A 14,673-nucleotide genomic window follows, 5' to 3' on the forward strand; every position below is an offset into this window, starting at 1 on the left:
TGCCGGTAGTAAATAAATGCTGATCAGCGCAATCACAAACTATACAGTGTATGAGAGTGATGCTACAGTTTGAAGTGAGGTAGAGTGATAATGTACTAAAAATGGTGATGAAACACACTAGAAAAATAACTTCTCTGTGCAGTGCAATTGTGTTTCTATTGGCCGACCCAGTACATCCACTTGTTACAAGTTGAACAAAGATGAACTTTGACCTGCAGATCACACTGAAACACACGTTTGAATTTGTAAAAGTGTGATATAATGTCCTTGTGTAATGCCTGATTGACATAACATCTGACCCTTCTATAAGTTTTGTTTCACTTGTTAAGTTGGTAGAGGTTTGGTGACCTCACGTAATTCATCAGCCCCGCCCAACCTCAACCTGAGGTCTGATTAGTCAGAATAAAGTGTGCAAGGTTTTTAATTTGTGTATCAAAAGCATCAAACAGTTGTTTCGCATTGCTGCTGCTGCTGAGCCAGAACTGTAGTAAACAGGGACCAGCAGGATCCTGATCTACCAATAGTGTTAACCGCCCCTCCACCTGCTCTATCTCACTAACACACTCACAACAATGGCAGCAGTTTGTGAACAGCAGGTGTGTGTACCTTTCCAAGCCTAAACACTATTTAACCAGCCATGTGAGAGAAATTCAAGAGGAGGAATGCACCGACTAATGTAAAATATTCTCTTATTGGAAGTTTAGGCTCTTTTGAATGAAGGTGAATAGTGAAGATTCAACCAGGAAGGCCATCTTGCCTCAGCACTCCTCAAACACACTCATTATTTCTCTTTAGCCTTTAATCCAATTAGTCCTCCGCACATTCTTACTGTGACTGTTCTGTGTCCAGTTGATGGTTTACTCCCAAACTTTTTATCTAATCCAATTCCCACTTTCTCTGTTTACTCTGAAACCATTTAACCAATATTTTGGTTTCCCTCTTTTCACGAGGCCACTCCCAAATCCATAATAACCTTCCTGCCAAATACTTACAGCTTAGCCTCACTGTCTTTAGTTGGCATATATGGTAGGACTGGGCAATAATTCAATATTCTATATTGAATATATGTATAATCATATATTATCAACTTGCACTGGAATGATATTATGATGATCTGTTTATTGCATGATTATGATTATCTGATTTATTATAGTCTCATGTCACATGTTGCTGTATACACTTTAATGCAGAGCACATTGAGTTTACATGTAATAAAATGTTTTAAATAAAATGATTCTGAGCCCATTTTAATATAAAACAAAATTAGTTACGTTTTTGTAAGAGCTTTGTCTGACATAATGCATAAAAGTGAAACAGTTTCAGGTATTCAACATCAATTTTGTTATTTTATGTGATTATACGTACCTGGCAAATCATTTACAATAAATAAATACTCATTAATATTCTGATATCAATTTTAATGCCCTCACCAAGGCCAAATATACAGTCTGTCACAATACTCCCCCCCTTCCTTCTATCCACCACCGTCGTCGTCCTGGTTGTATTATCAGTAGTCAGTTGAATAGGTGTATCTCAGGTGCCTGCGGGATCATTGCTGCACAAACATGTGCAAAACTTCGAGGTGACTGATGCCACAGTAAACAGCTAAATCATAACACTGTGTTTGCATGCAGACTCCTAACTGATGAAGGTGATGAAGGCTGCCCACTGTCAGGAGGGGCAGATTTCATGAACATCTGCTACTGACACACAAACACACACATACATACACACACATCACAGCATGTAAAACGAGAGGAGGAAGTGGGTGGAAAGAGGCACACGCTGCTTTGTCACATTTACATGTATTTGTGTTTACCTGTACATATGCAAACAACTACACACACACACAAACACACTGTCCACACTGTCAAAAAGAAACGCACATAAACACATGCACAAACACATCTCGCACAAGTTTTGTGACACACGCTGAATAATTCAAGAACTTAGCAGAAGTCCTTGGAAGCTAACCTCGTCCCCATGCACACACACACACACACATTTGTATAGCTATCTTAGTGAGGACATTCATCAACATAATGCATTCCCTAGCCCCTAATCATCACAACTAAATGCCTAACCCCAACCCTTACCCTAAACTGAACCTTAGCCCAATTCTAACCTTGACCCTAAAACCAAGTCTGAACCCTCAAACAGCCCATTAAAGGTGTGTCAGGAAGTGAGGACCGGCCAAAATGTCCTCACTTTCCCAGGTCTAAAACTCAAATTGGTTCTCATAATGATAGCCATACAAGTACACACACACACACACACAAAAACAAAACCCACATTTATTCTACCCTCCTGTGTATCTGCAAATATGTTTTTACATTACATGCTTGAATTGAATAAAACAGCATTTTTATTCTTAATAAAATATCAAGTGTAGTCTGGGGTGCGGTAGTGAGTTAAGGGCTTGCTAAATACCAGGGATCAACTCATGGGACTTTTTCCAATTTGGTTGGTGTGTGGGAAGCTGGTGAGGGATAATGTCTAGGAACGGGTTCAGATAGAAGATTCCATTTTAAAATCAATTTTCTGGTTGGCAAAATACACAGATTCACTAAGCTCCAACTCTAACAAACCTCTTATCTATCTTTGGTGAAAGAGAGATATAAAACATTCAGGTAGCAGGGTCTCATTTTTAGCTGGCTCTGACCATCAGTTTCACCAGTTAAAATGCCAAACATCACCGGCGGCATATCAGTTGTAAGTAATTAACAATAATTCTGTAAACTATTAAAATAAAACTTGGCTGTTGTTTAATGTGCCATCTTCAAGTCTGTATTCAACCAATGATCATACATAAGGACCACTGTAGAAACCCGAGTGGACTGTATGTTTATCTAATTCACCAAGACCAAGCTTTCACACATATAGTGTCAATATTTTTAAGCCCCCCCCCTCCTGCATTCAAAAATGTGATTTTGTTCTTGTTATTTGAGTTGGATTATTGAACTTCAATGTGCAGAGTAATATGCAGAGTTTGACAATAGAAGACTGTTTTCACATTCATCTAAACCATATCACCAAGGAAAGTTTGTCTGTGCTCACCAAAAATCTGAGTTAAAGGCGTGTACCTAAAAGCATGATTTGTGACATCACAACTAGTTTGGAGCCAATCGTGGTCCAGTATGTGCAGTAATTTACTTGTACTGAAGTTCTGAGATTTACAATGTAGTTTACAAGGTAGTACAAAATCAAGAGGTTGCTGTTATTAGTCTTCGGAGAAGGAACATGTGACCTAGTGCAGCGATGTGGCGCACTGAAGTGTTTTTTAATAGTTTTTGAGCAACACTGGAGGTTTATAGCAACAGAGCAATAAGATATATCAAGCGTTGGATAAACAGACAATTCTTGTAAGTGGGATCGGTTCATTGTTTGTTTGGTTCTGCACAAGAGATTTGTTGACAATAAGAAATATCGCCTTTCATAATTCTGAATCGGGACCTCCAGTATTTGGAGGTGTAACAGTTATGTATGCTACACTTGTTATTCTAGTGTGTCAGAAACATATTTATCATTTTCAGTTTGTAGCTACAGGTTTTAAACATTAAATCAAGCTGCCGCCCAAAACTGACACCTTTCTGCCTTCTCAGCCAACAAAAGCTGATTACAGAGCTCAGTTGAATCTTTGAGGTTTAGTTTTTTAAAGGTTTAGTTACTTGCAAATGTTGGAAGTTAAACCTGATTAGAATTGATGAGGGGTTTAAAAAAAAATTCTGATTCAATAAGTGGATTTGGATTTGATAAAATGCAATAAACCCTATTAGCGACTCCTATCTGGGGGGCATTGCAGAATGTGGGGTAGAAAAAAAAAAGAAAAAACTGAGCAAGAAGTCTCATTTCCCCATCTTTCTTTCAACCAGATGCCTCTCCCTGTTTCTCCTTAAACCACCTTTGTATTTTCTTTCCTTTTCATTTGTCTTTCCTCCGTCTTCTACCTTTTCTTTCCCTCTCCTCTCACCCAACTCTTCTGTCTCCCTTCTCTCGTTTCTCACTGCACTCTTCTCACCATCATCCCCCCGCCCCACTTCTCTCTGAGATGAGGACTGTCAGCAGGGCCATATATCTGACACAGTGCACCATGAACTCCACACACTCACTCACACACATATCCAATCTGCAATATAGTGTTCACTAATGGGGCAGCGGGTATGGGGGGAATGGGAGATAGAGTCGGCTGGGTGTTGTTGAGTCCATCAGACAGGTTATATAAGACGGTGACGAGGACTTTCCTTCGTCATAAATCTAAACCCTTATAGAAGATACCGTAATGTAAACAACTGCGCTATGAATAACACTGGGCTCCTACACAAGACCAAGCAAGAGCAGCAAAAGCTTTTAAGCCCTGTTAAATACCAAAACATAGAATCAGGTTTTACTGTATGAGTACAGGGCTGCAACTAACTGATAGATGCATCTGTCCATTATTTTCTTGATTAATCATTTATAAAATGTCCGAAAATGGTAAAAAAAATATTGATCACTGTTTCCCAAAGCCAAAAGGTGACATCCTCAAACGTCTCGTTGCGTCCCGCCAAACAGTCCACAACCCAACGATATTCAGTTTACTGTCACAGAGGACTAAATAAACCAGATAATATTCACATTTGAGTAGCTAGAATAAGGCAATTTGTTTAAAAAATGCAAAATCACAATTTCCCAGAACTTGAGGCAACATCTTCAAATTGCATGTTTGGTCCAACTAACAGTCTAAAACTCGAAGATACTTAATTTATATGACATAAAGCTGAGAAAAGCAACAAATCCTCACATTTGAGAAGCTAGAACCTGGGAATATTTGGCATTTTTGCCTATTAAATGGCTTTAAGAATTAGAGAGAAATAGAGAGAGAGTGAGAGAGAAAGAGGGAGAGAGAGAGAAAGAGAGAGAGAGAGAGATAATTTATTCACCCCCTTGGGGAAATTCAGGTGTCCAGTAGCTAAGACAATCCGTATTAGCATATAAATATAGATTAAAGACAATACACAATAGAAGAAGGTAATGCAGGATGCACAGGGTTAAAGCAAAGAGTCATATAAATAAATGTCTAGTGGGTGAGGGTGGTGGGTAGAGAGAGAGAGAGAGAGGACAGGAAGAGAGAGAGAGAGAGGGGCAACCAACAACCCAGGTCATGAGCCCCTGCCATTGGCTGAGGTGTTGTAAAGCCTGATGGCTGTGGGGACAAAGGATCTCCTGAACCGTTCAGTCCTGCAGCGCAGCGAGATGAGCCGTCTGCTGCAGCTGCTTCTCTTGCCTGCCAGGGTGTTGTGGAGAGGATGACTGACATTGTCCTGGACGGCCTGCACCTTACTCCTTACGTGTTTTAAACCCATTCGATCCATTGTCAAAACTGTCGCAGATTAATTTCCCGTCGATTGATTCTTGACTAATACATATGAATCTCGAGGACTCTGCAGATTTTTGGACACATTTTAAAATCACAACAGAAGACTCAGAATAAAGTTCTAATTATCCACGGTGATGCTGTAGCCTATGATGGATAGTACGCTATTTTTTGAATGCTGGGATGTGGTTTCTTTCTGACAAGCAGTTGGCAAGATCCATAGTCTGAGCTGATGTCATTTCAATAGCATCACTACCAGTCAGTAACTCATACCACCTAATGTCAAGACTCTGAACTACTCCTTTAAAAACTGATAGATTTATGTGGCACATTCAGCGGGGCAGACTTCATGCTCCTCCGCTCTTCCGACTGCTCTGCTCAGGCTCACTAAACATATCACACTCGTTCTGACACATGAATAATGTGGAAAATACAGAAAGAGAAATTCCACTTCTGTTGCTTCACCTGATCCAAGTGGCTTTTCCACTCTCTCCCCTCTGTTTCTCATTTCTCACACACACCATGCAGTCACACTCCCTCCCTCCCTCTCCCTCTCTCTCTCTCTCTCTCCCCCTCTCTTTTCTCCTTTTGCATATACACAAACACACAAAAAAAACTATGCAGAGTGCCGGTTCTCCTTGGCAGCCAGCCTCTATCTGGTGCTACAATCCCGAAGGAATACACCATCGGGGCCTTTGACACGCTGCCTCGTGAAGGTTTGCGTGCTGTCACGAGTGATGAACGACACCCGGGAGGAGACATCAAAAAGCTCTTAAAGTTACAAACAGTGAAAACGCTTTGTGGTCTTTGACGAGAAACACGCGCACAAAAGTTCTCAGATGTATAATAAACATAAAATCATAAAACGTTTAATCTGCCTTTGCCTCCGATAGAGAAATCTGATTGAAGCAATATGTTTACAACGAGTCTGGAATTATGAACCTGTCATGTCTTGAAAACATAACAACGTGAGCGAGCAAGAGAAGTTCTGCTTCTTGTTTACGTTGTCGTGAAACATTTGGGCGTGTGCAATATTGAACTGTCTGTAAAACATTAAGATTAGCAAATTAGCTGATTGCAATGTCAAATGTGCTTTTATATTGTTATATATCATTGTATATTAATCTTTATGCTGCAAGAATAAAGAAAAAGCATACAGATAACAGATGTTACCCGAAAATGCACTGCTGCATGCAGATAAAATATCTGATCATGTAGTGGTAGAAGAAACTAGATAATATGATGCCAAGCGGGTGTTCATAAAAAAAACAATCGTCCACATCAACAAACAGTAATCCTGCTTTCTTACTCTCACACAAGGGTGTCTGCTGTTAGTGCAGGTGCATCAATAAGTTTATTTCATCTGTCTCCTCGGTTGCAAGAAAAAGCAGCAGACATGCAAGCATCGGACCGCTTTTGCAAGATCTCAGAAACACAACACAAGATCTCAGAAACACAACACACATCTATAACGTGTACAATGTGTATCGTGTTTGTGAGTGGAAAAAAAAGGTTACATGTTCAAAATATGTCAAACAACATGCTTTGCAGTAAATAGAGAAATGAGGCATCTAGGAGTCAGAATAGATCAAATCACATAAAGTTACTGATGTTTTTGATGCTGTTAATGGTTTAATTACATCAATGTTAAATACTAGACTATAGGATTAAAAACTATTATTTACCTTTTTTTTAATCAGATGAGAAATACAACTGATTTACATCTGTGGGGCTTGCTCTTCAAGTAAACAATATGTGAACTGTGTTTAACTGCTGAATGTTAAGTTCAGTCAGTGAATTTATTCATACAAATTAGAGTGATGGTGTGCAAAGTCATGGTGTTAAACAAATAACCTGGTGACTAATGTGTTTCCAACTCCACAGAAGATTTATTGCACCCATCACAGTGATCCTCCGGTGAATTTAAAAACTATATAAATAAAAACTTTAAAAAGGTTTTTAAAAGAGATTTGGTTTGAAGAGAGAAGGTAAATTATGGTAAAATCCCTGCACACCACTATCATTAGTCTTTGGAAATGCAGATTAAACGTATTGGAAAGTGCGACGGTCAGTGCAAACTAAACTACTGAGCACCACTGACTCACAATAAGTCTCGATACGCTTCAAACCGGTAAACTAACTGCACCACACTACTTTTGCGTCAGTTGTCCCTTTCTAAACTATACCTGGTTAGTGGTGTCAGGCGGCAGGTTCTTAATGAGGATTTTCCTCCTGTTGCTCAGCTCCTGGCGAGTTTTGGCCAGCCTCCGCTCGATCTCCTCCGGCTCCAGGTCCGGCAGGTCGCGGAGGCTAATCCCCGGCTCCGAGGGCTGCGCTGCCGCCGCCTCCTCATCCTCCGGCTGCCGGCTCTCGGGGCTGTCCATCTCCGGGGAAAGTGCGCTCTCCCGGGCTAGAGAAGAGTGAACGCTCGGCGGCTGGATGGATGAGGCTGCCGCCATTTTGGGTAGCTGAGGGAAAAGTGTGAGGGAAGTGAGAGAGAGACGGAGAGAGAAAGCGAGAGAAAGAGAGAGTGAGAGAGAGAGAGAGAGAGAGCAGGTGGGAGGTGTGTTAGTGAGAGAGAGAAAGAGAGAGAGAAAGATAAAACACCTGAGTAAAATGAAAACCAAAACAAAACTTATAACTAATTATTATTCTAGTGAGTCAAATTAACACATTTTTTCCTAAATGTATTTTTGTAATAAAACATTTATCTATTTACTTATAACCTATCAATCTACAGATTTTGCCTATATTATCAAATTATATATTTAAACTTATGCTTTTATCTCTCAGTTTGCTTTTTGGCTGCTAAATATGTCTATTCCGTATGCAGCTGCTTAAATAAAACAAAGAAACTGCAACCAGCAGGATTTTATTTCAATGTAAAAAATAATATTAATGCATTTTTGAAAAGGTTTGAAAGAGCTAATAGTCGAAACAACGTTCAAAATGGGCAGTTCGTGGTTTCCACATGGCATATCGGCTGCACCTCAGACTCCTGGCGACCCCAACTGTCTGCTAAATGTATAGGAGCCAATTAAGATTCCTCATTATCGCCAATAGGCCCTCAAACATTTGTTTGGTGTGTGTGTGCTTCTGAATTGCATTGACAAGCAGCTTTTTTTAGCTGCAGTAAGGATTCTTGATTTTTGTATGGCACTCTTTTTAATCCTCAAAACATCCATGTCAGCTCCAGATATTAGGCAGAAAGTTAGAGAGAGTGAATAGATCATCACATGTTGAATCTGACAAGTATTTTGAGTTCTCTAAAATACATTTTAGACGACTCTGAGATCATAAATATATGCACATCTTTGTGCATTTGGGCACAAAGAGAAACTCTAGTTATTTTGGTTCTGTAGCTCAATTAACACATTTCTTCTTTTGGTCAAAGAGAGAAATTGGAGAATATCTCTAAACCACCAGAGCTTTCTTGTTCCTCATGTGCATAATGTGACCATGAATGGCTGTGTGCCTTCCCTCCTTTCTACCCAAGTCATCCAGTGAATGCCAGCCTCGCAGCCAACTGAGCCTGCCTGCCTGCCTGCCTGCCTGCCTGCCCACCGTGGGTGGAAAGCTGCTCCTGGCAAACACAAGGGAAACAGAGCTCCCTGCCGAGTCCTCACAATGCCTGTGTAGCTTCCGCAGGCTGCATGAGTCGCTGACAGACACACACATGGCATACTCACAGTCATAGGATGCATTCACACTCATGTAGGCACACAAACATGTTAGCAAGCACACATCAACCCACTTAGGAAATTTTTAGAGCGCGATTATGCCAGGGCCTGTAAGAGACAGTGAAATCAACCCCCATCATTCAAACTCCATGTTCTTTCTCTCGCCATCTGTGTGAAGCGTTTCTTGGCAGATCGGAGTCCAGACAATCACAGTTGTCAGTGGGCGAAAATGATCTCGCATTGCCAAGTGGCTGAACCAGCGTAACTGAAACGCACCTACTGTATACGGACTGTTTGTCTGAATGCTTCAAACAAGACTGTGCCCAGTCCACTCCAGAGTGGAGAGGCCAAAGAAAGAAAAAAAAAGCATTTTGTGGAATTTCAAACAGAAGAAATGGAAGACCAGCAGCATGTTTATTTTTCTGTGAAAGATTCTGCATTAATCAGTTCGATCCTACTTAGTATTGTATGCACTACAAATATATCATAAACATGCCCTCCTCCTCTTCCACCAGCATGAAATTTATATGGAGGACATATTCTACCTCCAAAAGCAGGTTTTAATTGTGTCATCTATTAGCGCATATCCTGAAACAAAAATGCAAAACATACTCTGCTTCCATCTTCTAAAATGTGACGATTTGCAGCTTTTCTGTCAGATAGTGAATAGTGTAACTTTTATATCAGTATATCTCTAGTTTTGCACTGTTAGACAGACAAAACAAGTCATTAAGAAGTCACTATAAGCTCTAGGAAATTACAATGGGCACTTTAATCAAGAATAATTGGCAGATTAGTCAGTGATGAAAATAATTGTTAGCCGCAACCCTAATGGGACTTAGTTCCTGATACCTTCAGCTGAATCTCAGACTCCTGATCAGATGCAGGTTTGCTTGTCTTCAGACTGTCATGTCCTCATCAGTTAGATGAGAGTTTAAGAATCCAAGTCACAATCTCACATCCTCCAGGAAATCAAAAGGTGTGAAAGGCACCTAACCAGAATGAATCCTATATGCAAGACATGTTACGTTAAATAAACATTGCAGTCAGCTGAAACAAAGACCCTTTTTTGACAGTTGAAAAACATTCAGTAGAAGTCAGGTTTGGATCTAACTACAGCTCACACAATAGGCAGTGCCTGCTGACAGATTGGGGGACATGAATCATTGAGCAGTGGTTCTCTGAAAAGACAGCAAGGACTTGCCTGTCACTTGCACAGGCTGATTTTGGAGATGCATGAATCACTCCACTAAGTGCTAAACAACGTTTCCATGAGAGAACAATTAATTTTTTTCCTCTCAGTCCCCCTGGCACACACGCATGCCAGCACCATATTACACTCAGAGATACACTAACACACGCTTGCATTATCTCATGTCAGCCTACAGCCGCTCCACACGGTTACACACACTCTGTATCTTTCAAAGCGTTTTACCAATGTGCAAGTCAAACCCCATAATATTGGACTATGCTCAATAAACCAAAGGAAAAAGAGATGTGAGTCCCTTTCCATCTAAATCACAAGAGCCCTGCTGGTGCTTCAGCGTGTCAGCCAGTGATTCACAGCCTTTTGGAGTGGGTGGGAGTAGAGAGGAGAAGAAGAAAGCGGGAAAACGTTCGCCGCTGCTCGCTGGGACTGAGAGTTTGAGGGCGTGGGTGGGCAGAGTGGCTGAACGGGCAAAGCAGGCACCTGGGATGAGCTCAGTAGGCGTCAGGATGGGAGGGAAGAGGAGGAGAGGGATGAGGGAGGGAGGGAAGGGATGAACCCTAAATGGCAAAGTGGTTCATTGCGTGTGGGAGTTGACGGTGAACATGTACACGTGTGTGCATATTCTCTACGACTGTGCAGTGTGATTATGGACATCTCACTTTGCAATCCTGTCTGGAGTGCAGCAGGAGATGTAAAAATGGACTCCCCCTCCTTTTATGAGCCGGTGCTGTGCGCTCATAAATGATCACAGATGCAGTGTGGTAGGGTGGCTTCCTTTCTCTTACGTTATAGAAGAGATTAAGGGACATGTGACCTACTAAAAACAGCTGACCTGGACCCATGGGGACAATATGCACAAGAGTTCCCTGCCCAATTCATGTCCTAATTACTGTGGTCATAAGCATACCTCTCTACTGGTGCGTCAGGGAAACTTTTATGTGGCCAGCAAGTCAGTAAGTAATGAGAAAGTAGCTTTTATTTTGACTTGATTACCCCTTTGCTCAAGTTTGTGCAATTTTTTTTATGTCACTTGATCCTCTAAACAGCTCCGATTAGCCAGTAATTGCTGATTTCTTTAGTTTATTTTGTTAAAATGAGGTGGGAATCGTGTAGAGATGTACAGAGCTGATAAAATCCCTCCTTGGCAGATTTCAAGGTTCAAACTGTGTTAGTGGTTGCAAATGTTTTCTACATATTTTTAGCAAAAGCCACATGATAGGATTGAAAGTGCTGTCTGTCAAAGTGATTTCAAAGTGCTTTAAATTGCTTGCATGCAAGACTTGAGATGATTACACCGCTAAGATGCGTTTGGGAAAGTGGGACTCTGGACTGCACAAAAATATGCTGCTAGTGCATGTCTGCTGGACTAGTTGGCAGAGCGGAGACTGACTGAAATGACCCGAGGGTGCTTGGACACCGAGCTCAGTGTTCTAATTCACAGTGTTTCCCTGGCAGGGAGCAAGAGACGGCTTGAGAGAAAGAGTAGTGGAAATACTGTGACAAAAGAGACAAAAACAGGTCAAAACATGTACTGTAGGTGAGGTATGAATGAATGCTGACAAACTGTAAAGGTTTATAGGACATGGAGAGAGAACTCCTTCTGTCCTTCAGCTCTCAACAGTGCTGAACTACTTCCCTGCTGATGTTCAGTAAACTGAGAGCCCAGCATGTCCCTCTCTATTTCCACTATCCACCTTAAGGAGAAACAATTTACATAGCTGCACTCTATGACCTTCTCTCAAAATAGACAGCGACACAGTACCTTTTCTATCGTTCATTTAAATCAAATTTGAGATCTCAAGATATGAGATCAAGTGACTGGGAAACTAGAGACTGACCTTGCAAAATCACAGATGTTCTTTTCCAATTCAGCCTTCCTACATGCTACAAACACAGGTGTCCCTCTCAATATTAGAATAACTAACTTAGTCATTGCACTGATTATTATGTCATGTGATGTAGCAGAGACAGAGGGAGAATATTAAAAAAAAAAGAATGAAACTGAAATATCCTTTTACAGAAATTTGTGTAAAATGAGGAGTATTAAACAAATCCAAATTAACCAGATTGTTCCCATTCAGTCATTTTGGCGTGCAACAGGAGCCAGACATATAAGTAAAGTCTCAGCACATTTATTGTTTCCCCAAATACTAAATTGGATTGTCAAATTATGCATAAAACCTGCGGATTTGGTGTGCTAGTGAATATTTCTGGAGGCAGGATGGTGGGATTAACTCAAAATAAATTGCAGAACGTGCCACCCAGTGCAACAGTGTGGCTTATTGGTGTGTTTTTAATAGTTTTTGGACAAACGTGGAGTTCTACAGCACAGGAGAATAAGATAAATCACAGTTTGGCTACACAGACAATACCTGGTAAAAAGGGTCAATTCATTGATGGTTTCTGTCTTTTCATTGGATTTGTTGACAATAAGAAAAATATATAATATCACCAAACTAATCCTATAACAAGTCCTCAACAGGCAGGTTTTATGCATTTATTATAGCCAACAATAGAGAGATGGGGACTGACATGCAACAAAGGCTGGACGCAAACTGGAGATGATGTTGGGGCTTATTGCACAAAAAAATCCGAGAGCAGAGCAGAAATCTGAGAGCTGATGTTTCACGAGAGCACAGAAGCAGCCTGAGTGTGAGGAGAAGGGCTGAAGCTGGAGCCGAAAATCTGTGCAAGCAACAATATATCTGAGTGCAAGCATACAGTTTGAGGAGAAGCAGAGAAAACGTAAGTGCAAGCAGGGGCTATTTGAGTGCGAGGGCAGGGTTTTGAGGGACAGAATTACAAAATCTGAACAGGAAATCAATAAATCATGCTCTCAAATTGAAAGACCACGCTCTTGAATAAAGATAGGAAGAAAGCCCCATACCCTGGTGCCCCTGTTTCACTCTTTGTAAAAGTAAAAAAAAAAAGAAAAAAACAACCCATAAAACAGCATACTGCTCTTTCCCCCAAACCAAAGCAGCCTGTTATATTGTTGTGTCAGAACCATGTTGCCTTTCCATCTGTGGTTGTTTGTACAGAAAAGCCTCATAAATAACTGATAGGGTCTTCCAGGCAGTATGTACCACCATTTTTCCTCCACCCACAAACTGCATGACCTATGACCAATAGCTTGGAAAACATTGGGAAGTGCTTGTTTCTTGTAGCAGGGGTCGAGAGTTTATTCTCAAGGTTCACCAACATACCAACAGTAGTTACATTCTTTCATTTAAATTTCCAAAAAAAAAAAAAAAGAAAGAAATATTTTTTACTACAAAAGCCATAAACCTCTGGTCCTTTGAACATTAAACACAAATAAATGTTCTATTCTCAAATGCCTTTTTACTTCTCAAGTTCACTTCCAGCATGGTGGATGCTGGCAGACACGAGTCTTCATGTTGAAAAACTGTGTTTCGGCCAGACAACTATCCCAGTTAAACATAGTGTTAGTCAGTTCTACATGTCATTACAATTCCCCCCTTCTAAACAAGGCCAAGAAGCCTCTGAAGAGCAACTTTTTGGAATGTCATGTCCTAAATGTCCCTCCATGAACCAGAGAGAATAATGCGAGGACATCAGGCAATTTTACTCTGCCCTCAGTGGATACGAGGTCAGGTAATGTATTGAGACACACACAAAATCCCCTGCAGATAATCTCCGTGGTTTACTGTGTGTGTGAAGGGGGTTTGTGGGTGACCTGTTCCATGACCTCCACTGTAAGAGCAAAATGGTCTTCCTGATAATAGAGAAACACCATTGGCACATTTTGGACCTAAATATCAGCGAGGAGGAGTTTTTTAAAGCATAATATTTCTGTTTTTCCATGTTAGATAAATTGGCCGCAACACTGACCGAAGTTTTGAGTATGTGGAGTTTGCTTTTCTTCCTCTGTTTGAATGTTTCTTCCAACAGTCCAAAGGCATTCAGGTCAGGTGTAAAGGAGACACTCCTGTATAATTCAGCATGTTGTGCTTGAAATACTACGTGTTTGACATATTATTACATTTGGAGTTATATTTGTGTGAGTACAAAACTGATCAATTTTTGGTTATCTAATGACCACTTGAACCAAAAAAGTTAATTAGTATCATCTGGTGGTCACTTTTGTCTGTCAACATTAATTGAGATTTTAAAAAGTGAATTAACTTACCTGACATTTAATTATGACATAAATTGATTTGGGGGATCTTTGAGTAAACAGTAAACATATTTAAAAGCTGCACTAATAAATGTTTTCTATATTAGTTAAAAAAAAAAAGGTAAAAATGGATAAAATGACTATTAAGTTACATTGTAACACTATCACAACTCATATTTCCTCCTCAGCTCTACGGAGCTTTTCAGTGTATTTTCGCTCATTGTTTTGATTATATGTTACTGCCCGGAAATCCTGCTTTCATTCATCTCATTTCCAGAAATTACAGTCAGCT

At 40.5% G+C, this 14,673-nt stretch overlaps 1 protein-coding gene across 1 annotated transcript in view; it reads right to left on the reverse strand.

Moving 5' to 3' along the window:
* Window positions 1-14,673, reverse strand: part of raver2 (ribonucleoprotein, PTB-binding 2) — a 100,919-nt gene that overhangs the window by 85,998 nt on the left and 248 nt on the right. Inside the window, exon 2 of the mRNA XM_042417597.1 lies at window positions 7,540-7,821. Coding sequence (XP_042273531.1) covers window positions 7,540-7,821 — 282 coding nt within the window. The remainder of the gene's footprint in view (window positions 1-7,539; window positions 7,822-14,673) is intronic.

Source organism: Thunnus maccoyii, chromosome 7 (genome assembly GCF_910596095.1).
Source record: "Thunnus maccoyii chromosome 7, fThuMac1.1, whole genome shotgun sequence".
Classification (NCBI taxonomy): Eukaryota; Metazoa; Chordata; class Actinopteri; order Scombriformes; family Scombridae; genus Thunnus; species Thunnus maccoyii.